Source organism: Tribolium castaneum, chromosome 8, assembly GCF_031307605.1.
Source record: "Tribolium castaneum strain GA2 chromosome 8, icTriCast1.1, whole genome shotgun sequence".
NCBI classification, from domain to species: Eukaryota; Metazoa; Arthropoda; class Insecta; order Coleoptera; family Tenebrionidae; genus Tribolium; species Tribolium castaneum.
In genome coordinates this window covers 14,996,538-15,021,536 of record NC_087401.1, presented here as the reverse complement: position 1 = coordinate 15,021,536, position 24,999 = coordinate 14,996,538, and the positions used below count along the sequence as shown (strand labels likewise).

The following is a 24,999-nucleotide window of genomic DNA, read 5'->3' as shown; positions in this document are numbered from 1 at the left end:
TTTATTTCGAAGCGCCCTCTCGTGTCTAGTAATATTTTGCCCAATATTGCACAATGTTTCCAATAAAAAACATGTAAAAAACAAAAAAAATATTGTGGTAGATAATAAAAACAAACGGTTTCCCCTGTTATTGTACTGTGATTTATAGTTTTAAGCAATGGTTATTGGTGAGTCAAGTCAAATGTGAGGTTACGTCACCCCTTCAATTTTTTGCACAGTTGAGGGTTTTTCACCCACCCGTAACTTCTTCAGCGACTTCCACGGCCTGCAACGCCTCAATGTGCCCCCCAGTCGCCCCGATTTGCCCGCAAAGTGAGTCAAACAGCCCCCTTATTTCCCCGAAAATAATTGTTTTTTAGGCAAAGACTGGCCCGCTTGTACCGTTACTTCAAGTATGAGGCCCCGGGACCCGGGCTGAGGTGCGTCGTGTACCTGGAGCGCGTCAAACGTGTCTTTAGGGCACATTTACGCGAAGTTGTGAGTGAGGTTATGTTGGAGGACGTGGTCACTATGTGTCTGCTCCAAGCGTTGAAAGACTACGAGAGGGACAAGAGTGAGGTCAGGGGCGTTTTGAGGAAGTTGCCCCAAAGACAATTAAAGACAGTCAAGGATGAGTTGGAGTACGTTTGTGATAATCTCCCGGGTGATTTTTTCAAAAAGGGGTCAGAGATGGCACGGTTGATAAAATCGGACGTTGAAAAACCGGCCGAGAAGCCACTTGATATAATTTTTTACATTCCGATGAGTGAGAATGAGCCCTGTATTGAAGGGGAGGTTGAGGAGTTGAGTCTTGCGGCCGCCGCCTCAACAGGGGCCCCTTACTGCGTTAAAAAACGCTACGATTATTATAAGAGCAAAATGGCGGAGTTTCCGTTTGAGGAATTCAAGGAAATCATCATAACTGGAATAACCTCACAAAAATCAAACGAGGAACTCCTCAATTATTTCTTGGACGTTTTCGGGTGCGAAGTTTTCGAGTTTTTGAACGAAATTATCCAGCACAGAAGTGCACAAATTGAGTGGGGCGACGGGGAAAAACCGGCCCCCACTCAGCGAAGACTCGAACCAAAAGTCAACCGTTACACGCCTGCCTTAGCCAGTCAAGTGATCGTCCAGAGCGAGGAAGAGAAAAACTTAGCCAAAACATTACGCAAAATCGAACGCAAGCAAAAAGGGGGTCCCCAACCCGACTTTTTGTGAGTATTTTAGTTGCAATGTTACAGGTTTCTGTAATACCGACTTCCAGAAACGAGCTTGAGGGCGACTTAAACTACATCAAGCACCAGCCCATTTTCAGAAAGGGGCCCCAAACTGTGGACTATCCTCATGTTCACGACCAGTTGCGCAATATTTCCATTACGAGTGAGTGAGTTTGGGGTTAATAATGGGGTTAATGGTAGTCTTGTAGCGAAATTTAACGGGGTTACGTTGAAACAGCCCGAAAATACGGTTAAAAAGGAGACTTCGACGCATGTTGAGTTTACGCTACCGGGGGGCAAAAGGCCAAAAAATGATGATATAGATTTGGTGAAAGTCACTAGTTTGGACCCGACTGGGCGTTTGGTGTTTAAGGATATAAAGGAGTTTAACCGGATACAGTCGGAGGTGTTTCCGGTGGCGTACAATACGAATGAAAATATGCTGATTTGTGCCCCCACGGGGGCGGGGAAGACTAATATAGCGCTGCTGGCGATCGTGCACCAGATTAAGGCGCATATGGAAGGGGGGCTGATCCGCAAGGATGATTTCAAGGTAAGGTGAAATAATTAAATAAGTGCGCAAGCGAACAAAAAAATTTAGGAATTTTTTTACCACTCTGTTTCTTACTTTTGTATTATTTTCGTCTGTATTTTTTTATGTTTATTGAAATGGCGGCATTCGTTTCACTCAGACTCTCCTGAATGTACAAAGACAAAAATAAAATACAATTATATTTTAAAATTGTATGTTTAATTTAATCCAAAATTTGGATTATTTCTTAAACTTTTTTTTCTTTGTGTTGTATGTTTATTTGTTATATGTACGTAAACAATTCATTCTAATTATTGTCTTCGAGATGTTGTGTTACTTCTAGCTCTAGTTAGTCCTATTGTTGTAATTATTTTTAAGAAAACTGATTACAATTTGCCAATTGAAGAATTGAAGAACACTTTAAGTAAATAAATAAATTATTTGACAGTCAGACAAATCAGTTAAAGTATGTAATATTTGAAAACAATATGATTATTAAATATTTCATAATAGTTTAAAGTTTTATTTTGGAAATAAAGAAAAAAAAACTTAACAGAAATTATTATTAAAGTAGAGTGTAGTACTTTAGTTTTATAATAATGTTATTAATCATTATTATTACCATTTATTTTCGACAGGTGAATCACCTAATTACAGAAAATAAAATAAATATGCTACATTTAAATGAAAAACTACAAAACAACATAAGTGTAATAGAAAAAAATAAAAAACTAATATGGAACTTTGCCTAACATTAAATTTATCCTGAACCCTAAAAAAATTACTATAAGGATTTTTATGTAATTATTGTTCAGTAATTTAAAAAAAACACAAAATTTGATTGAAAATGACCAAAAACCTACGTTTTCTAAGCGTTTATTCAGCAAAATTTCAATTGTTGCGCAAAATTTCTTAAAAAGTAAGACAAAAAATCTCAGAATTACGTCAAAAATGATATTATTTTTGCAAGTTCTGAGGATTTAAACACGATTTAAGACCAAACATCAAGTTTTTCTTCTCATTTTTGTTAAACTAGAACGAAAAAAACACAAAATTTGGTCGAAAATGACCAAAAATTTGCCTTTTCTAAGCGTTTATTCAGCAAAAACTCAATTATTGCGCAAAATTTCTTATAAAGTAAGCCAATAAATCACAGAATTATGGCAAAAATGACATTATTTTTGCAAGTTCTGAGAGTTTAAACACATTTTAAGCCCAAAAACCAAGTTTTTCTTTTTGTTTTTATTAAACTAGAACAAAAAAAACCATCAAATTTCGTCAAAAATTACCAAAAATTTACCTTTTCTAAGCGTTTATTCAGCGAAAATTCAATTATTCTGCAAAATTTCTTAGAAAGTAGGACAGTAAATTACAGGATTTTGTCAAAATTTACATTATTTTTGCAAGTTTTAAGGTTTTGAAAACGTTTTAAGACCAAAAATCAAGTTTTTCTTTCTGTTTTTATTGAACTTGAGCGAAAAAATGACAAAATTTGATCGAAAATGACCATAAGTTTACCTTTTCTGAGAGTTTATTCAGCAAAAACTTAATTATTGCACAATTTTTTTTCACAAGTAAGCCAATAAATTACATAATTATGTTAAAAATTTCATTATTTTTGCAAGTTCTGAGGATTTAAACACATTTTAAGACCAAAAACCAAGTTTTTCTTTTTGTTTTTATTAAACTAGAACAAAAAAAACCATCAAATTTCGTCAAAAATTACCAAAAATTTACCTTTTCTAAGCGTTTATTCAGCGAAAATTCAAATATAGTGCAAAATTTCTTAAAAAGTAAGCCAATAAATCACAGAATTATGCCAAAAATGACATTATTTTTGCAAGTTCTGAGGATTTAAACACATTTTAAGACCAAAAACCAAGCTTTTCTTTTTGTATTTATTAAACTAGAACAAAAAAAAAACACCAAATTTTGTCAAAAATTTACCTTTTCTAAGCGTTTATTCAGCGAAAATTCAATTATTGCGCAAAATTTCTTAAAAAATAACCAATAAATCACAGAATTATTTAAAAAATGTTATTATTTTTGCAAGTTCTACCAATTTAAGCACGTTTTTAGACCAAAAATCTTGTTTTTAACAAACTAGAACTAAAAAAAGTCATTATTGGAGATGTAGAAGCTCGAATAATTTATTACAGATTGTGTATGTGTGCCCCATGAAAGCACTCGCCACCGAAATGGTCTCAAACTTTAGCAAAAAACTCGCCCCTGTCGGTATAGTAGTGAAAGAACTGACCGGCGACATGCAACTAACCAAAAAAGAAATCGCCGAAACCCAAATGTTGGTCACAACGCCCGAAAAATGGGACGTCATCTCGCGCAAGGGGGCTGTGGACACCGAAGTCACAAGCCTCGTTAAATTACTAATCCTCGACGAAGTCCATTTATTGAACAGTGACAGGGGCCCCGTTATTGAAGCCCTAGTCGCGCGCACCCTGCGCCAGGTCCTCAGCAGTCAAAGCATCATCCGAATTGTGGCCCTTTCGGCCACCCTGCCCGGCTACCTCGACGTTGCCAATTTCCTCAAAGTCAACCCTAATACGGGCCTGTTTTTCTTCGATAATCGTTTTCGTTCCGTCCCCCTGACCATGACCTTCATTGGGGTTAAAAATAAAAATGATCAAGACGCCATGGACCTCATTTGTTACAACAAAATCATCCCGATTATCAAAGATGGCCAACAAGTTATGGTGTTTGTGACGTCACGCAACTTGACAGCTGTTGTAGCGAAGAATTTGCTCACACATGCGAAAAATAACAACGTTTTGGCGAATTTTATCCCCGATAAGAAGCACAGAATTGGGAAGAATTTTAAAAGTAGTGAGTTGGAATTGTTGGTTCCGAATGGTTTTGGGGTCCACCATGCTGGCATGTGTCGGAGTGATCGCTTGGAAGTTGAGAGTTTATTCCGTGTGGGGGCGCTTAAAGTAATAGTGTGTACTACTACCCTTGCGTGGGGGGTGAATTTGCCCGCGCATGCGGTCATAATCAGGGTAAGACACTTTTTTTTCCATGGAGGGAGAAACTTATGGAATACCGTCTCTCCATAAGTTTCTCCCTCCATGGTATTTTCTAACTTTTTTTTTTTTTTTTAATTAAGGGCACGACTCGATACGACGCCCAAAAGTCGTCATACGTTGATATGGACATGTTGGACATACAGCAGATTTTCGGGCGTGCCGGAAGGCCCCAGTATGACACGTCCGGTCATGGTATGATTATCACAAGTGTGCAAAATATGGCCAATTATATGTCGCTTCTGACGTCACAAGCACCAATCGAAAGCCAGTTTTTGAACAACGTTCCTGATCATTTGAACGCCGAGATTGTGCTAGGAACGGTGTCGAATTTAAAGGAGGCCATGGAGTGGCTGACCAATACTTTTGTTTATTGCAGGATTAAGAAAAATCCACTGGTTTATGGCCTGACTTTCACCGAGATTTGGGTGAGTATTGTGTGGTTACAGTTGCCTGTGTCTTTGAAATTAAGTTGGCAACGTTATCTGTCAAACTCTAACGTCATAATTGGCATTCATTACGTTGCCAACTAGATGTTCAACTTTACCGAAAAAAAACCATTACGTATTTAAATGTTGGAAAACGTAAAATTAACACCACTTTTGCATTAATTTGGTATTTTTCCGACGATTTATTTGAAATAATTTGGCTGAAAATGTACTAAAATGCGTAAATAACACAACTTTGGACATAATTACGTGTTTTTTGTCCTATTTTTGACGGAAATCTGATTATTTTGTCAGACAGGAAACCCAAAGGTTGCTAAATTGAGTCAAATGTAACCCAAAAAAATCAGAAATTATGTTAAAAACGATAATATTTGCGTTTATTTCGAGCGTGTTAATACGTTTTTGTAGCGTAAACGTGTTTTTTTTTACCTAATTTTGCCTAATAATTATGTTTCTGGTTAAAAAAAACCTCCTAGAAGTTTTGAAACTATTTTATTTTTGTTATTTTTGACTTAATGTGGAACGAAATTGTGCGAAATAGCAAAAATAGCAACATTTTCGATATTATTACCGATTTTTCGTTTTATCTTTGGCGAAGTCTTGTGAGAAAATTTATTTTTAGGGTCCGAAAACGTTTTTAAAAATTACACAAATGTTCATTTAATTTAGTGATTTTTTTACTTGATTTTTATCGAAATATTTTACGAAATAATTGCATTTCGGATTGAAACAATTATTAAAAAGGTTTTTTTTTTAAATAAAAATGTGGAAAATAATGAGAAAACACAAAAAAAACAAAAAAAAACAAAAATACCCGCATTTTTAGACTTGATTTGGTGATTTTCTGTTTTTTTTTAATAAAATCTTTCGAAAAAATGTCGTTAAATTGTTGTAAATGGTAATTATATCCTATCCAGCTTAATTTGGCAGTTGTGCACTTTATTTTTAAACTAATTTCCGCAAAATAATTGTGTTTTATTTGGCCGGAGAACCTAAAAATGGAACAATATTTTTTTAAATATGGTGATTTTTGCCTTATTTTTTACGGAATGCTATTTAATTTGTGATTTTTGCAAGAATTTTGCCAAAACATTTCAGAAAAACGTTCCAAAATATGCAAACATCGAACCATTTTGCACTTAATTAGGTGTTTTTTGAGGAAATCTGGCGGTAATTTTACTTTATACGTCCTTAAGTGCTTAAAAGAGGCAAACATTACACAATTTTCCACCTAATTTGGTGTTTTTTTACTTCAGATTTGTGGAAATTTCGCGAAATAATCGTATTTCTACCTGAAAAATGCTCAAAAAAGGCAAAAATGGCAACGTTTTCAAATGTAATTTGTGACTTTTTGTTTTATTTTTACGAAATTTAGTAAAAAAAAATTCAATCCTGACTGAAACGTGTGCTAAAAACTGTTAAACATGTAGAAAGTTAGCAATGTTGGAGTTAAATTGGTAATTTTTTACACTATTTTCGATAAAATCTTGGGTTTTGTTCTTAAAAAAGTCGTTTAAGTCTTGAAAAAACTGTCGCAAATTTATATTATCTTGTTTCGCTCAAAAGTGGCACCATTTTCAAATTTATATTTGGTGATTTTTCGCTTTATTTTTACAATTTTGCAAAAAAAATCCGTTCTTGCCTGGAAAACACTAAACTACTAAATATGTCACTTTTTTCGAATCAATAAGTTAGTTATTTACCGTCTTATCTTAAAAAAATCCAAAAAAAAGTCCTTGATTGGAAAAAAGCAAAAGTAGTATTTTTTCCTGAATTTCTAATGTTTTGCTTGTTTTTTGACACAATCTTTGAGAAAACTTAGTTTTTAGTCTCAAAACACCCTTGTAATTTCCAGCGAACTTTTGTTTTATTTTTATGGTTATTTCGTAATTATTTAAAAAAAGGTTCAAAAAAATCCATCATTTAAGTGTTTCCTTAAAAAAATTGCTGAAGAATCATTCTCAAACCTTATAGTTCAGTGTAAATTATTTTTCCAGGAGCCTGAAAAGCTCTTTCAGTACCTGGAGCGCAAACTCTTCGACGCCGCCTCCACGCTGGAATCGGCCCAAATGGTCCGTTTCAACCCGACTTTGGGCGAACTCCGTCCGACAAACTACGGCCGTATCGCCAGTTTTTACTACATCTCGCACCAAACAATGAAATATTTCCACGACCATTTCGAACGTTCAATGGTCGAAGCCGACATCCTCCACCTCATCAGCAACGCATCCGAATTCCAGCACATCCAAGTCCGGAACGACGAGCTCGACGAGCTCGATCGCCTCCACGAAGAGTTCAGTCAATTCGAATTCAACCTAGACCCGAGCGCTGTTGTCTTCAAAGTTTTGGTTCTGATCCAGGCTAACATATCACGTGCCAAAATCCGCGTCTCGTCATTGGTCTCCGACTGCGAGTTCATAATGCAAAGTGTGACGCGATTGGCGCGAGCGCTATTCGAAATTGCGGTTGATAAAAATTACGCTTTGCAAGTGTGGCGCTGCTTGGAGGTGGCACGAATGGTTGAACAGCAAGCTTGGACTGACAGGCATCCTTTGATGCAGTTCAAGGAGTTGGAGATTAAGGGGCACAGGGCACTTGATGTGCTTCATAATATACCGATTGAAGAATTACAAGAGATGACAGAGCGGGAAATTTTGGATTTGGTTAGAAGTAGACATTTGGCGAGTCGGGTTCACCATTTTTGCAAAGCTTTTCCACGTGTTAACCTTGACGTTTCGGTTAAACCGATCACAGAGGGCGTGATCAGGTTACAGTTGCTGATTGGTGCTAACTTCAGTTGGGATAGTAGTATCCATGGTAACGTGCAGCATTACTACGCGTGGGTGGAGGACCCCACACATGATAGTATCTATCATTTTGAATCGTTTATTATCACGAAAAAACAAGTGATAAGTAAGGAACCAATCGAATTGATTTTTACGGTGCCGTTGCAAAAACCGCACTCAAATGAATATTTTGTGACGGTTGTTAATAGCAAATATATGGGTGAGTGATTGTCATTTGTTGCTTAAGAAAGCTGGGACACTTGATTTTAATAAAAAATTGTTAGAATAGAGACTGATGTGAATTTTTAAGAAATAGTTACCGAATTTTTAACGATAATTTGATGATTTTGTTGCTAATTTTGGCGAAATTTCGCTAAAAAAAATGTTTAATTTGATGATTTTTTGTCCATTTTTGCGCAAAAGTTCAATTTTTAGCTTCCGAAAAAGTCAAAAATAACAACTTTTGGACGAATTGTCAAAGTTTTCATCTTGTTTTCGACCGAAATCGAAAATTTTTGACAAGTTTTTTCCAAAATTTCGTGAAATACTTGCGCCTTTGGCTAAAATATGTCTAGTTGGAGTTGATTTCATGATTTTTTACTTGTATTTGGAATTTTTTTTTGTGATATAATACGTTTCTGAAGCAAAAATAAAGTAAATTATGTGGAAGAGGTTAAAGTGTTTCGATGAAATAATAAGAATTTTCGACATAATTTGATAATTTTATTTCTTATTTCGCTAAAAATCGAATTAAGACGTTTGAAATCGCGCTACATTATAGTCAATTTTGATTAAATTTGATGAATTTTTTGTCTATTTTTGTGGAATCTTGCGGAAAAGTTCAATTTGTAGTATTCTGAGAAAGTCAAAAATAACAATTTTTGGCTGAATCGTAAAAATTTTCGGCTTGTTTTCGACCAAATTTTTTTCACTTTAATCGAAATCGAAAATGACTGCGTATTTTTACGAAATTTTGTGAAATACTTGCGCTTTTCGCTGAAATACTCAACAGAGGGAGAAATAGTGTGAAGTTCGAGCTGATTTTATTATTTTTTCCTAGTTTTTGGAGAAATTTTGTGAAATAAGTAAATTTCTAAGTTCAAAAATAAACCAAATAGTTAAAGTGTACGTTAATTTTGTTTTTTTTATTCAAAAAAAACCTCAGTTTTTCGCATAAAAACGCACTGTTTTTGTAAATTCTGGCATGTTTTTCCCAAAATTTTGTGAAATAAATTAATTTTTGCTCCAAAAATTAACGAAACTGGTCAAAATGACATCAGTTTTAGTCCATTTTTTAGCAAATTGTTCGGTTTTTTAAGAAAAATTTTAATAAAAAGTGTGTTTAAACGCTTATACAAGGTAAAAACATAACTAGTTTCAAAATATTTTAGTAATTCGGCTTGTTTTTGATGAAATTCAGTCAAAATTAAGTCAAAATAATGAGATCTCACAAGGAAATTATTACGTTTTTAACTCAATAATGTACTTAAAGAGAAAAAAAAATGGAATAATTATACGTTTCTAGCTTGTTATGATAAAATTTCGCTTAAAAACGAACTAAATCGACTGAAACAGACCAAAATAAGCTGATTTTTTTTGGAATCTTTCAAAGTTTTTAGCTTAAAACTGACTTAAACATTCGAAAAAGGTACAAATAGTACACTTTTTGACCGATTTTTCAAATTTTTCATCATGTTTCTGACTTATTTTGGATGATGTTTTTGAAGAAACCTTCTTGTATTTGTGTTTAATAACGAACTAAATCGCACGAAAAGGCCAAAAAACGCTCGAAAAAGGCTAAAATAGTATATTTTCCTACTTCAATTCCTTGATTTCCGGCCTTTTTTTATTGAAAAAACTCAATTTTATGCTTAAGTATGGTAATTTTTAGCATGTTTTTCTCCAAAATTTACGAAATAATTACGTTCCTACTTTGAAAACTGAACAAAATCGGCCGAAACTGAGTTTTTAGGGAAATTTTGATAAAAAATTAAAACAGATTTTGGTTCAAAACAGCGATAAATACTTGAAAAAGGAAAAAATAGTGACGTTTTTGTCCTAATTTCGTAAATTTTTGCTTAGTTTTCGGCAAATTTTCGCGAAGTTATTACATTTTTTGGTTTAAAAGCGAGCTAAATCAAGCGAAATATTCCAAAATAATTGTAATTGCGTTCTAATTTTCGGATTTTCTGGCCTGTCTTAGTGAAATCTCGCGAGAAAATTTGGTTTTTAAATCAATATAACGTACTTACAGAGCAAAAGTTTGCGAAATAACGAACTAAATCAACCGAAACCGACTGAAGTAACACCTTTTTTTCCAATCTAATTATGAGAAACCTTGCAGAAAAGGGTAGTTTTTAGCTTAAAATGGCAAAAATAACACATTTTTTGCCTTGTTTTTGGCGAAATTTTGCAAAGTTTTTGAGTTTTTTGGTTTATTGTTATTGATTTTTTTTGGAAACAAACTGAAACATCAATTTTTTAGCTTTAAAGTGTTAAAAATCACAGAATTTTTGAACGAATTTTCGTATTTTTTTTCGTAATTTGACCTAAATTGGATGATTTAAAAAGTGTCCCACCTTTCAAATCTCGAAACTTTAGCCACTGGACTTGAAGGCACTAAAATTTGACGGTTTTTAGCCGCGGAAACGTCCTACAGAATCGACTTGGACAAGTTACACCTTTTGCCAAGCTACTCAATCCAGACGAAATTTTTAAGCGTGCGACCTTTACCCAAAACGGCCTTACATAACACCGAGTTTGAAAATTTGTACAGTTTTACACACTTTAACGCCGTACAAAGCCAAGTGTTTCATTGCTGTTTCAACACCGACTCCAATGTTTTACTCGGAGCACCGACAGGTTCCGGGAAGACAATAGTGTCGGAAATTTGTATTTTGCGATTATTTGCGAACCGACCCGAGCGAAAAGTTGTCTATATTGCACCAATGAAGGCTCTAGTTCGCGAGCGTGTCCTTGATTGGACGCCAAAATTCGCCAAAATTGGTAAAAAAGTGGTGGAAGTGACCGGTGATGTCACCCCTCATTCTTCACTAATCTCGACGTCTCATATTATTATTACAACGCCGGAAAAGTGGGATGGAATGAGTCGAAATTGGCTTCAGAAGGATTTTGTTAAACAAGTCGGACTTATTATAATTGACGAAATTCATCTTTTGGCTGAAGATCGAGGTCCAGTGCTTGAAGTTATCGTTTCCAGGATGAACTACATCAACAGTATCAAGAATGCTAAGGTAAAACTTACTAAAACTTTAAGAAAAAGCAAAAATTATGACATTTTTGGATTAATTTTGTGAATTTTTTGACGGCATCTCTAAAAATAATGAGCAAAAAAGTATTGCTTTTGATGTAATGTTAATGATTTTTGGCGTATTATTGATGAAAATTTCGAGAAAAAGATTAAGTTTTGGCACGCATTTTCGGCTTGATTACCGACCTTTAAGGCAAATACCTTCAAAAAATTGAAAAAAAAAAACTCACTACAGCAAATTGTTATGAACTTCTATATGTCTTAACAACCCACTAAAGTTGTTAAAAGTCCACAAAAAGTCCATTTGATCGATTTTTTGGGTTTGATTTTTTCAATTTTTTTCGCGATTTTGGCCGATTTCCGGTACCCGGAACATTTCTCGAGCAATAGCTCTGGAACTATCAGAGATAACCCCATGAAGTGTATTATCGTTGGAAAGCTCTTTAAATTATCTATCTTTTTCAAAAAAAAAATATTGTTCTCCGGCTAATAGTTTTCGAGCAAATTGGAGACAAATGCAAAAATTGGTAAAATTTTAAAAAATTCATAACTAAAAAACTATTCGGAATTTGGCAATTTTCTCGATGCCAATCGATTCCCCGGATCATTTTGCATAGGTATGGATCAAAACAGTTCCACTTTTTCGAATAGTTTAGGCGTAAATGAGAAAATAAAAAAAATTAAAAAAAAGTTAACACCCCCCCCCCTTAAAATCGGTCAATTTTTAAAGTGTCTCTAAATCAAATGAAACCTATTCTATCTTATAGATTTTGATTTGCTCTTTACGATGGAACAAACCGTTTTCTCCTAACTCTTTTAGTTTGGCCGTAATCGGCGTTTGAAAATTGAAAAATTTTTTGCGAGATATCGCCTTGAGTCCTATGCCATTTTGTAGAGTTTTTTATTCCGGTTATCCTCCATTTTTCCGTTTCTCGATAACTCTAATAGTTTCGCCGTAATTGGCGGTTGAAAATTGAAAAAAAGTGAAAATGGAAACCTTTTTTTGCGTTTTTCTCGGAAACTGTAAGAGTTAGAGCAACGAACAAAAAACCATCTGATAGCGCTTAATTTTATCTATTTTTTCGACCAAACCCGGAGCCGCTCCGGGCAACGGTTCCGGCTACAGAGGCGATCAAAGTTTTTCACTAAAAAAAATTATAAAAAAAAAACTAAAAGTCGTAGAGCACTGCGGTTTGTTCCATTGAATTCTACGGCTCATTTTACATAATATATCAATTTTTCACAAGAATTAAAATTTTAAAATTTTTTTGCTCAAATTTCCAGGGTAATATCCTTCAAAGTGACGAAAAAAAAATTTTTTTTTAAACTCACTTCAGCATATTTTTATGGACTTCTGTATGTCTTAACAACCCACTAAAGTTGTTAAAAGTCCACAAAAAGTCCATTTGATCGATTTTTTGGTTTTGATTTTTTCAATTTTTTTCGCGATTTTGGCCGATTTCCGGTACCCGGAACATTTCTCGAGCAATAGCTCCGGAACTATCAGAGATAACCCCATGAAGTGTATTATCGTTGGAAAGCTCTTTAAATTATCTATCTTTTTCAAAAAAAAATATTGTTCTCCGGCTAATAGTTTTCGAGCAAATTGGAGACAAATGCAAAAATTGGTAAAATTTTAAAAAATTCATAACTAAAAAACTATTCGGAATTTGGCACTTTTCTCGACGCCAATCGATTCCCCGGATCATTTTGCATAGGTATGGATCAAAACAGTTCCACTTTTTCGAATAGTTTAGGCGTAAATGAGAAAATAAAAAAAATTAAAAAAAAGTTAACACCCCCCCCTTAAAATCGGTCAATTTTTAAAGTGTCTCTAAATCAAATGAAACCTATTCTATCTTATAGATTTTGATGTGCTCTTTACGATGGAACAAACCGTTTTCTTCTAACTCTTTTAGTTTGGCCGTAATCGGCGTTTGAAAATTGAAAAATTTTTTGCGAGATATCGCCTTGAGTCCTATGCCATTTTGTAGAGTTTTTTATTCCGGTTATCCTCCATTTTTCCGTTTCTCGATAACTCTAATAGTTTCGCCGTAATTGGCGGTTGAAAATTGAAAAAAAGTGAAAATGGAAACCTTTTTTTGCGTTTTTCTCGGAAACTGTAAGAGTTAGAGCAACGAACAAAAAACCATCTGATAGCGCTTAATTTTATCTATTTTTTCGACCAAACCCGGAGCCGCTCCGGGCAACGGTTCCGGCTACAGAGGCGATCAAAGTTTTTCACTAAAAAAAATTATAAAAAAAAAACTAAAAGTCGTAGAGCACTGCGGTTTGTTCCATTGAATTCTACGGCTCATTTTACATAATATATCAATTTTTCACAAGAATTAAAATTTTAAAATTTTTTTGCTCAAATTTCCAGGGTAATATCCTTCAAAGTGACGAAAAAAAAATTTTTTTTTAAACTCACTTCAGCATATTTTTATGGACTTCTGTATGTCTTAACAACCCACTAAAGTTGTTAAAAGTCCACAAAAAGTCCATTTGATCGATTTTTTGGTTTTGATTTTTTCAATTTTTTTCGCGATTTTGGCCGATTTCCGGTACCCGGAACATTTCTCGAGCAATAGCTCCGGAACTATCAGAGATAACCCCATGAAGTGTATTATCGTTGGAAAGCTCTTTAAATTATCTATCTTTTTCAAAAAAAATTATTGTTCTCCGGCGAATAGTTTTCGAGCAAATTGGAGACAAATGCAAAAATTGGTAAAATTTTAAAAAATTCATAACTAAAAAACTATTCGGAATTTGGCACTTTTCTCGACGCCAATCGATTCCCCGGATCATTTTGCATAGGTATGGATCAAAACAGTTCCACTTTTTCGAATAGTTTAGGCGTAAATGAGAAAATAAAAAAAATTAAAAAAAAGTTAACACCCCCCCCCTTAAAATCGGTCAATTTTTAAAGTGTCTCTAAATCAAATGAAACCTATTCTATCTTATAGATTTTGATTTGCTCTTTACGATGGAACAAACCGTTTTCTCCTAACTCTTTTAGTTTGGCCGTAATCGGCGTTTGAAAATTGAAAAATTTTTTGCGAGATATCGCCTTGAGTCCTATGCCATTTTGTAGAGTTTTTTATTCCGGTTATCCTCCATTTTTCCGTTTCTCGATAACTCTAATAGTTTCGCCGTAATTGGCGGTTGAAAATTGAAAAAAAGTGAAAATGGAAACCTTTTTTTGCGTTTTTCTCGGAAACTGTAAGAGTTAGAGCAACGAACAAAAAACCATCTGATAGCGCTTAATTTTATCTATTTTTTCGACCAAACCCGGAGCCGCTCCGGGCAACGGTTCCGGCTACAGAGGCGATCAAAGTTTTTCACTAAAAAAAATTATAAAAAAAAAACTAAAAGTCGTAGAGCACTGCGGTTTGTTCCATTGAATTCTACGGCTCATTTTACATAATATATCAATTTTTCACAAGAATTAAAATTTTAAAATTTTTTTGCTCAAATTTCCAGGGTAATATCCTTCAAAGTGACGAAAAAAAAATTTTTTTTTAAACTCACTTCAGCATATTTTTATGGACTTCTGTATGTCTTAACAACCCACTAAAGTTGTTAAAAGTCCACAAAAAGTCCATTTGATCGATTTTTTGGTTTTGATTTTTTCAATTTTTTTCGCGATTTTGGCCGATTTCCGGTACCCGGAACATTTCTCGAGCAATAGCTCCGGAACTATCAGAGATAACCCCATGAAGTGTATTATCGTTGGAAAGCTCTTTAAATTATCTATCTTTTTCAAAAAAAAATATTGTTCTCCGGCTAATAGTTTTCGAGCAAATTGGAGACAAATGCAAAAATTGGTAAAATTTTAAAAAATTCATAACTAAAAAACTATTCGGAATTTGGCACTTTTCTCGACGCCAATCGATTCCCCGGATCATTTTGCATAGGTATGGATCAAAACAGTTCCACTTTTTCGAATAGTTTAGGCGTAAATGAGAAAATAAAAAAAATTAAAAAAAAGTTAACACCCCCCCCTTAAAATCGGTCAATTTTTAAAGTGTCTCTAAATCAAATGAAACCTATTCTATCTTATAGATTTTGATGTGCTCTTTACGATGGAACAAACCGTTTTCTTCTAACTCTTTTAGTTTGGCCGTAATCGGCGTTTGAAAATTGAAAAATTTTTTGCGAGATATCGCCTTGAGTCCTATGCCATTTTGTAGAGTTTTTTATTCCGGTTATCCTCCATTTTTCCGTTTCTCGATAACTCTAATAGTTTCGCCGTAATTGGCGGTTGAAAATTGAAAAAAAGTGAAAATGGAAACCTTTTTTTGCGTTTTTCTCGGAAACTGTAAGAGTTAGAGCAACGAACAAAAAACCATCTGATAGCGCTTTATTTTATCTATTTTTTCGACCAAACCCGGAGCCGCTCCGGGCAACGGTTCCGGCTACAGAGGCGATCAAAGTTTTTCACTAAAAAAAATTATAAAAAAAAAACTAAAAGTCGTAGAGCACTGCGGTTTGTTCCATTGAATTCTACGGCTCATTTTACATAATATATCAATTTTTCACAAGAATTAAAATTTTAAAATTTTTTTGCTCAAATTTCCAGGGTAATATCCTTCAAAGTGACGAAAAAAAAATTTTTTTTTAAACTCACTTCAGCATATTTTTATGGACTTCTGTATGTCTTAACAACCCACTAAAGTTGTTAAAAGTCCACAAAAAGTCCATTTGATCGATTTTTTGGGTTTGATTTTTTCAATTTTTTTCGCGATTTTGGCCGATTTCCGGTACCCGGAACATTTCTCGAGCAATAGCTCCGGAACTATCAGAGATAACCCCATGAAGTGTATTATCGTTGGAAAGCTCTTTAAATTATCTATCTTTTTCAAAAAAAATTATTGTTCTCCGGCTAATAGTTTTCGAGCAAATTGGAGACAAATGCAAAAATTGGTAAAATTTTAAAAAATTCATAACTAAAAAACTATTCGGAATTTGGCACTTTTCTCGACGCCAATCGATTCCCCGGATCATTTTGCATAGGTATGGATCAAAACAGTTCCACTTTTTCGAATAGTTTAGGCGTAAATGAGAAAATAAAAAAAATTAAAAAAAAGTTAACACCCCCCCCTTAAAATCGGTCAATTTTTAAAGTGTCTCTAAATCAAATGAAACCTATTCTATCTTATAGATTTTGATGTGCTCTTTACGATGGAACAAACCGTTTTCTCCTAACTCTTTTAGTTTGGCCGTAATCGGCGTTTGAAAATTGAAAATTTTTTTGCGAGATATCGCCTTGAGTCCTATGCCATTTTGTAGAGTTTTTTATTCCGGTTATCCTCCATTTTTCCGTTTCTCGATAACTCTAATAGTTTCGCCGTAATTGGCGGTTGAAAATTGAAAAAAAGTGAAAATGGAAACCTTTTTTTGCGTTTTTCTCGGAAACTGTAAGAGTTAGAGCAACGAACAAAAAACCATCTGATAGCGCTTAATTTTATCTATTTTTTCGACCAAACCCGGAGCCGCTCCGGGCAACGGTTCCGGCTACAGAGGCGATCAAAGTTTTTCACTAAAAAAAATTATAAAAAAAAAACTAAAAGTCGTAGAGCACTGCGGTTTGTTCCATTGAATTCTACGGCTCATTTTACATAATATATCAATTTTTCACAAGAATTAAAATTTTAAAATTTTTTTGCTCAAATTTCCAGGGTAATATCCTTCAAAGTGACGAAAAAAAAATTTTTTTTTAAACTCACTTCAGCATATTTTTATGGACTTCTGTATGTCTTAACAACCCACTAAAGTTGTTAAAAGTCCACAAAAAGTCCATTTGATCGATTTTTTGGTTTTGATTTTTTCAATTTTTTTCGCGATTTTGGCCGATTTCCGGTACCCGGAACATTTCTCGAGCAATAGCTCCGGAACTATCAGAGATAACCCCATGAAGTGTATTATCGTTGGAAAGCTCTTTAAATTATCTATCTTTTTCAAAAAAAATTATTGTTCTCCGGCGAATAGTTTTCGAGCAAATTGGAGACAAATGCAAAAATTGGTAAAATTTTAAAAAATTCATAACTAAAAAACTATTCGGAATTTGGCACTTTTCTCGACGCCAATCGATTCCCCGGATCATTTTGCATAGGTATGGATCAAAACAGTTCCACTTTTTCGAATAGTTTAGGCGTAAATGAGAAAATAAAAAAAATTAAAAAAAAGTTAACACCCCCCCCCCTTAAAATCGGTCAATTTTTAAAGTGTCTCTAAATCAAATGAAACCTATTCTATCTTATAGATTTTGATTTGCTCTTTACGATGGAACAAACCGTTTTCTCCTAACTCTTTTAGTTTGGCCGTAATCGGCGTTTGAAAATTGAAAAATTTTTTGCGAGATATCGCCTTGAGTCCTATGCCATTTTGTAGAGTTTTTTATTCCGGTTATCCTCCATTTTTCCGTTTCTCGATAACTCTAATAGTTTCGCCGTAATTGGCGGTTGAAAATTGAAAAAAAGTGAAAATGGAAACCTTTTTTTGCGTTTTTCTCGGAAACTGTAAGAGTTAGAGCAACGAACAAAAAACCATCTGATAGCGCTTTATTTTATCTATTTTTTCGACCAAACCCGGAGCCGCTCCGGGCAACGGTTCCGGCTACAGAGGCGATCAAAGTTTTTCACTAAAAAAAATTATAAAAAAAAAACTAAAAGTCGTAGAGCACTGCGGTTTGTTCCATTGAATTCTACGGCTCATTTTACATAATATATCAATTTTTCACAAGAATTAAAATTTTAAAATTTTTTTGCTCAAATTTCCAGGGTAATATCCTTCAAAGTGACGAAAAAAAAATTTTTTTTTAAACTCACTTCAGCATATTTTTATGGACTTCTGTATGTCTTAACAACCCACTAAAGTTGTTAAAAGTCCACAAAAAGTCCATTTGATCGATTTTTTGGTTTTGATTTTTTCAATTTTTTTCGCGATTTTGGCCGATTTCCGGTACCCGGAACATTTCTCGAGCAATAGCTCCGGAACTATCAGAGATAACCCCATGAAGTGTATTATCGTTGGAAAGCTCTTTAAATTATCTATCTTTTTCAAAAAAAAATATTGTTCTCCGGCTAATAGTTTTCGAGCAAATTGGAGACAAATGCAAAAATTGGTAAAATTTTAAAAAATTCATAACTAAAAAACTATTCGGAATTTGGCAATTTTCTCGATGCCAATCGATTCCCCGGATCATTTTGCATAGGTATGGATCAAAACAGTTCCACTTTTTCGAATAGGTTAGGCGTAAATGAGAAAATAAAAAAAATTAAAAAAAAGTTAACACCCCCCCCTTAAAATCGGTCAATTTTTAAAGTGTCTCTAAATCAAATGAAACCTATTCTATCTTATAGATTTTGATGTGCTCTTTACGATGGAACAAACCGTTTTCTTGTAGCTCTTTTAGTTTGGCCGTAATCGGCGTTTGAAAATTGAAAAATTTTTTGCGAGATATCGCCTTGAGTCCTATGCCATTTTGTAGAGTTTTTTATTCCGGTTATCCTCCATTTTTCCGTTTCTCGATAACTCTAATAGTTTCGCCGTAATTGGCGGTTGAAAATTGAAAAAAAGTGAAAATGGAAACCTTTTTTTGCGTTTTTCTCGGAAACTGTAAGAGTTAGAGCAACGAACAAAAAACCATCTGATAGCGCTTTATTTTATCTATTTTTTCGACCAAACCCGGAGCCGCTCCGGGCAACGGTTCCGGCTACAGAGGCGATCAAAGTTTTTCACTAAAAAAAATTATAAAAAAAAAACTAAAAGTCGTAGAGCACTGCGGTTTGTTCCATTGAATTCTACGGCTCATTTTACATAATATATCAATTTTTCACAAGAATTAAAATTTTAAAATTTTTTTGCTCAAATTTCCAGGGTAATATCCTTCAAAGTGACGAAAAAAAAATTTTTTTTTAAACTCACTTCAGCATATTTTTATGGACTTCTGTATGTCTTAACAACCCACTAAAGTTGTTAAAAGTCCACAAAAAGTCCATTTGATCGATTTTTTGGGTTTGATTTTTTCAATTTTTTTCGCGATTTTGGCCGATTTCCGGTACCCGGAACATTTCTCGAGCAATAGCTCCGGAACTATCAGAGATAACCCCATGAAGTGTATTATCGTTGGAAAGCTCTTTAAATTATCTATCTTTTTCAAAAAAAATTATTGTTCTCCGGCTAATAGTTTTCGAGCAAATTGGAGACAAATGCAAAAATTGGTAAAATTTTAAAAAATTCATAACTAAAAAACTATTCGGAATTTGGCAATTTTCTCGATGCCAATCGATTCCCCGGATCATTTTGCATAGGTATGGATCAAAACAGTTCCACTTTTTCGAATAGTTTAGGCGTAAATGAGAAAATAAAAAAAAATTAAAAAAAAGTTAACACCCCCCCTTAAAATCGGTCAATTTTTAAAGTGTCTCTAAATCAAATGAAACCTATTCTATCTTATAGATTTTGATGTGCTCTTTACGATGGAAAAACGCATTTTCTCCTAGCTCTATTAGTTTGGTCGTAATCGGCGACAAACAAAAAAATTAAAGCATTTAAGATACTTAAAAATTTTAGACTTATTTGGTGATTTTTCCCCTTATGTTGACGAAGATGTCCAAAAAATGAATCAACCAACTTTTTTTCTTTAAAACATTTTAGCATGTTTTTAATTTTTCTGACCTATTTTTGCTAAAAAAATATATATTTATTTTAAGGTCCGAATCGTCGGCCTTTCAACCGCCATGGCCAACGCTGGCGATTTAGCCAACTGGTTGAACATCGAAAAAAAGGGACTTTACAATTTTAGTTCATCCGTACGTCCCGTCCCCCTTGAAATACACCTGAAGGGTTTTTCGGCCAAAAACTACTGTCCCCGAATGGCTACAATGAACCGACCAGCTTATCAGGCCATATGTCAATACGCCCCCGAAAGTCCGACCCTGATATTCGTCTCGTCCCGAAAACAAACGCGCATCACCTCCTACGACCTAATCAAGTGTCTTTTAAGCGACACTAACCCGAAACAATGGCTCCACTGCCAACAGGACGAGATCGAACAAGTCCGAAAAACTATAACCGATTCGGACCTAAGTTACCTACTTTTGTTCGGAATCGGAATACATCACGCAGGCCTTCAAGACCACGACCGCAAAACAGTCGAAGAACTGTTTGTCACGCAAAAAATCCAGGTGCTTGTGGCCACGGCCACCCTAGCATGGGGCGTTAATTTCCCAGCCCACTTGGTTATAGTTAAAGGGACCGAATATTACGACGGTGCGACTAAACGATACGTTGATATGCCGGTCACCGACGTTTTACAAATGATGGGACGGGCTGGACGTCCACAATTCGATACCAGTGGCGTAGCGTGTGTTTTTGTCCAAGAGAGTAAAAAAAATTTCTATCGGAAATTTTTATTCGAACCGTTTCCGGTCGAATCAAACTTGTTGCAAGTTTTACCTGAACATGTGAATGCGGAAATTGCAAATGGCACGGTCACGTGTCGCTCACAATTAGTCGATTTAATTTGTTCGACGTTTTTCTTCCGAAGGCTATTGGTTAACCCGAGTTATTATAAAATGGAAGGTGGGGATGCGAATCAATTTTTGAATGAATTGGCCGATTCGGTTGCCGGGCAATTGCAAGAAACGCAGTGTATAGTGATTCGAGATGAGGTGAGTTTTTTGAACACTCTGTATATGAAAAAAAAAACAAAATCGTTCGTCTCTTGATTTGTTTGTACCAAAAATTTGAACACTCCACCACTGTTGTTGTAACCATGGATACGTACATTACTATAGCAACTAAATAACGAACACAGGCGACTCGAAAAAGTTGGTTTTCAATCAAGAATATTTATAAATGTTCGAAAAAATCACATTTCTAGCATTAATTTTCGATCTAATTTTGGTTTTTTGTTTCTGTGTAAAAATAGTTTAGTGAGTCTTCAGAACAGTTAAGCGAAATACGCACAAATAACGCCATTTTTAATATATTTTTGGCTTATTTTGGCAAAATAATTGTTTTTCTGGCCAAAAAACTCAACAAATACAATAATAATATTGTTATTTCCGACCTAATTTGATGATTTTACACACATTCAGTGAATTTTTGTAAAAGAATCTGAGTTTTCAGCTAAAAATCGTGCTTGAAAATGTGAAAAACGCAAAAATAATACCATTTTTGAAATAATTCTGAGATTTTTTGGTTTATTTTTGGCGAAATTTTGCACAAAATTGTTGTTTTACTGTGAAATCTTGCCCAAAAATTGAGGTTTTAGTTCAAAAACTTTGTTGAAAGTTCAAAAAACGTGCCAATAACGATAAAATTCAGAGACTTTTTGGTGAAATAAATGCGTTTCTGGTCAAAAATACAACGCTAAAGATAAAAATTATGTCATTTTCGACCGAATTTGGTCATTTTTCTGATTAGTTTGGGGAAACTTTGCAACTTTGAACTTTGAAGTTGTTCAAAAAGTGTACAGAATTGTCTTTTTTTTTACTTAATTTAGCAATTATACGCGAAATCTTGCCGAAAAAACTGAGTTTTTAGTTCAAAACCGTTCTTATACTCTTGAAAAAGATCCTTTTCTATAAAATTTTAGTCATATTTTCGCGAAATAATTGAAGGATACTGACTTAAGTGTAAATGATTGAGTTTAAATGCGCTTTAATTAAATTTTTTTTCAAATTTTCGAAGTTCTTGCCATTTTTAAAATGCGAAATATTAAAATAACAATAGTTAAAAATTATAATTGAGATTTTAAAATAAAATAAATTGCACTTACCTTACATCATCTACTTCTGCTGCTTGTAGCACGGACCTACTGTAATTTAAAAAGAAGGCGTCGTTAAATTATACTGGACCACAGTTACTTTTGTAAAAATTTTATTTAAAAAAATTACAAAACTGTATGATTTTAATAAAATTACGACTTTTGAACGAAATGCGAAACTAACCCTTTAATCCTGATTGTTCCTTTCTTTTCCCGAAGATCCATTATTCCATCAGCACACACTCGAAATGTTAAAATCGCGCACTGTTAATTAAATAAGACACTCGCACTGGTCACCAAAATTTAAATGTTTATTTTATTTAATAAGTTCTTGAACTTATTAAAAGGCGTGCGTTTACGACAAGAGCCAGTGACAAACTGATTAAAATTAACCGGTACAATAATTGTGTAACAATATCCGGCCGAATCGTCATCAGTGAAAAATATTATCTGTTTAGGTAATTAGTTCCTTGCAAAAGTGCGAACAAAGAGGTTTGTCTGATTCATTGTTTTTTGTTATGACATTATTTAACACATTTTCGAGCTCAATTTTACAGCAAAATTTTAACGAAATCTTTAATAATTCCTAGCTAAAGTTACTATTTGGAATAAAGACACTAAAGGGCACTGTTTTGGTATAATTTAACACCGAATTTTTCAATTATTTGTTTCACTGTACTATGGTAAAGTTGTATTTTTACTAAAAAAAAAATTAGATTTCAATGTTTCTGTGTGTTTTAATGTCAGTTTGTGCGAAATAATGTTTTGGAATGTTCGTCAATAATATTCACTAAGTTATTTTTACAAAAAAAAATCAAAATTGTGAACAAAATTTGAGTTTTCGGAAGTTGGAAAATTTGAAATTGAATTTCGATGCTGGAAGGGATTTTACTTGATTGGAAAACATGACACGGGGCTAACAAGTTTAGAGAAATTCATTAAAAACAATCGTCTCTCCTCAAATTTCGAAATTTTGACAAAAATCTAAAATTACCAGCCCCATAATTATTCCTCGTGCTTGCCACTGTATACTTTTGGTCAGAAAGGCACAAAGAACGTCTCCACCAAATTTGGTCGCTGTAGGACTATTCTGTCCAAATGACCTTGAAACTTTCGAAAGCTCCTAACTCGGGCATTTTTGACGTTAATTCAAATTGCAAACCGCCACAAGCTTGTCTGATTTATTGTTTGTTTGTTTGTCTGTCTTAGGACGTGCAAGACTTTTACGAAAGCACTTTTTTGGGCCAAATCGCAGCTCAATACTACCTTTCATGCAAAACTGTGCTAAATCTGGACCAAAACATGTCACGTGACTCCTCATTCGACGATCTATTGGCTCACATGTGTCACGTGGAAGAGTACGCCCTCTTTCCCGTACGTCACAACGAGGATAAAATCAACCGGTAGGTGTCACGTGGTTTAACTTAACCTAGCCTCACCGATTGATTTTAGTCATTTGACGCTTGATTTAAATGTCAAAACGCGCCAACCGTTCGATTCACCTCATTTGAAGGTTTTACTCCTTATCAAGTGTTACCTCAGTGATAAAAAACTACCAAATCAAGAATATGTCGTTGATTTGAAAACTGTTTTTGACCAAGTCATTCGGATCATGCAGGCCATGATCAGTCTGACGTCACACAAAGGCTGGCTTGATTGCACCCTCAAATTGATTTATTTGGGGCAAATGTTGATCCAGGGATTGATGATAGATGTAGGTAGTGTGATGATGCTGCCTCACGTGACGCCCGAGACACGTGACCGGCTTTCGCGCCATCTGGCAGTGGCTAACATCAGAGTGCCCCACCTTAAGTCACTTTTGCGCCAAGATCGCAAATCAACGACTCGGCTTTTGGATGAACATTTCGGCGAGAAATCGAATGAAATTTTAAAGATTTTGGCACGTCTACCAACACTTGAAATTAAATTTACTGTGAAAAATGGCGAAACGAATGGCAACATTGACTATAGACTTGGGGACAACATTGTCACTTTTGAGGCTAAGGCTAGAACGACGTGTTTGTTCGAGTTTGAGGTTTTGAGGGACGGGACCAACAATTTGAGTGTTTATAGCCGAAAGTTTAGTAAACAGAAGGATGAGTCTTGGTTTTTTGTCATGGCTTTTGAGGACGATTTGGTGAGGTTGCAGCGGTTTGCCATCAAGAAGAGTAAAAGTTTGGAGGTTGAAGTTCAAGTGCCGGGGGAGCGAGGTAAAGACTATTGAGGTTAGTTTGTGATTTTTTTGTTTTTTTTAGGGGTTTACGAGTACGCGGGGTACTTTATGAGCGATTCCTACATCGGGTTGGACCAGAAGGTTACGTTTAAGGTGACCGTGGTGGATTGAGTGGATGTACTAGTGGAGTTATGAAATTTTAAATGAATTGTATTTATGTTTGTATTTTTCTGTGTAAATAAAAATTTACTTTATAAAAATTGATGTTTTTTTGTTCCATTTTTTTGTTAACTAATTTTTTGCACAAAATTTCAACAAAAATAAATACCCAATTATAAAATTTTTCAATTTTAATTTTGTTTGCTCCGAAATCTATTTTTTGTGCCATTTTTTGCTCCCCCACCTATTTTTTGCACCATTTTTTGTTGACTTAATATTTTTAAAAATATTCTACAGAAAATAAATTTCGTATTTTAAAATTTTCAAATTTGAAATCTATTTTTTGGTCCCTCATAAATTTTGTGCCATTTTTTGCAGTCCCCACCTATTTTTTGCGACATTTTTTGCTCCCCTCACCTATTTTTTGTTGACTTAATACTTTTAAAAATATTTTACAGAAAATAAATTACGTATTTTAAAATTTTCAAATTTGAAATCTATTTTTTGTGCCATTTTTTGCTTCTTCAGAAATTTTTTCTCCCATTTTTTGCTCCCCCCCACCTATTTTTTGCGCCATTTTTTGTTGACTTAAAATTTTTAAAAATATTTAACAGA

General features: G+C 34.2%; 1 protein-coding gene across 1 annotated transcript; it reads left to right on the top strand.

Annotated features, from left to right (window-relative positions):
- Positions 1-15: 15 nt before the first annotated feature.
- On the top strand, positions 16-24,485 carry obe (obelus). Its single transcript, XM_015980796.2, has 13 exons — positions 16-167; positions 219-312; positions 360-1,196; positions 1,247-1,362; positions 1,409-1,752; positions 3,891-4,745; positions 4,853-5,197; positions 7,216-8,224; positions 10,645-11,258; positions 19,993-20,952; positions 23,262-23,455; positions 23,505-24,262; positions 24,308-24,485. Exons 1-13 carry the CDS (start codon positions 158-160, stop codon positions 24,394-24,396), a joined length of 6,225 nt encoding a protein of 2,074 aa, XP_015836282.1. The 5' UTR covers positions 16-157; the 3' UTR covers positions 24,397-24,485.
- Positions 24,486-24,999: the final 514 nt, after the last annotated feature.

Bases quoted from the DNA above. Each gene is read 5' to 3' on its own strand.
- obe (XM_015980796.2), top strand. The intron at 11,259-19,992 runs GTAAAACTTACT...ATTTATTTTAAG, and splicing joins ACAGTATCAAGAATGCTAAG to GTCCGAATCGTCGGCCTTTC. The intron at 23,456-23,504 runs GTAGGTGTCACG...GATTGATTTTAG, and splicing joins AACGAGGATAAAATCAACCG to TCATTTGACGCTTGATTTAA.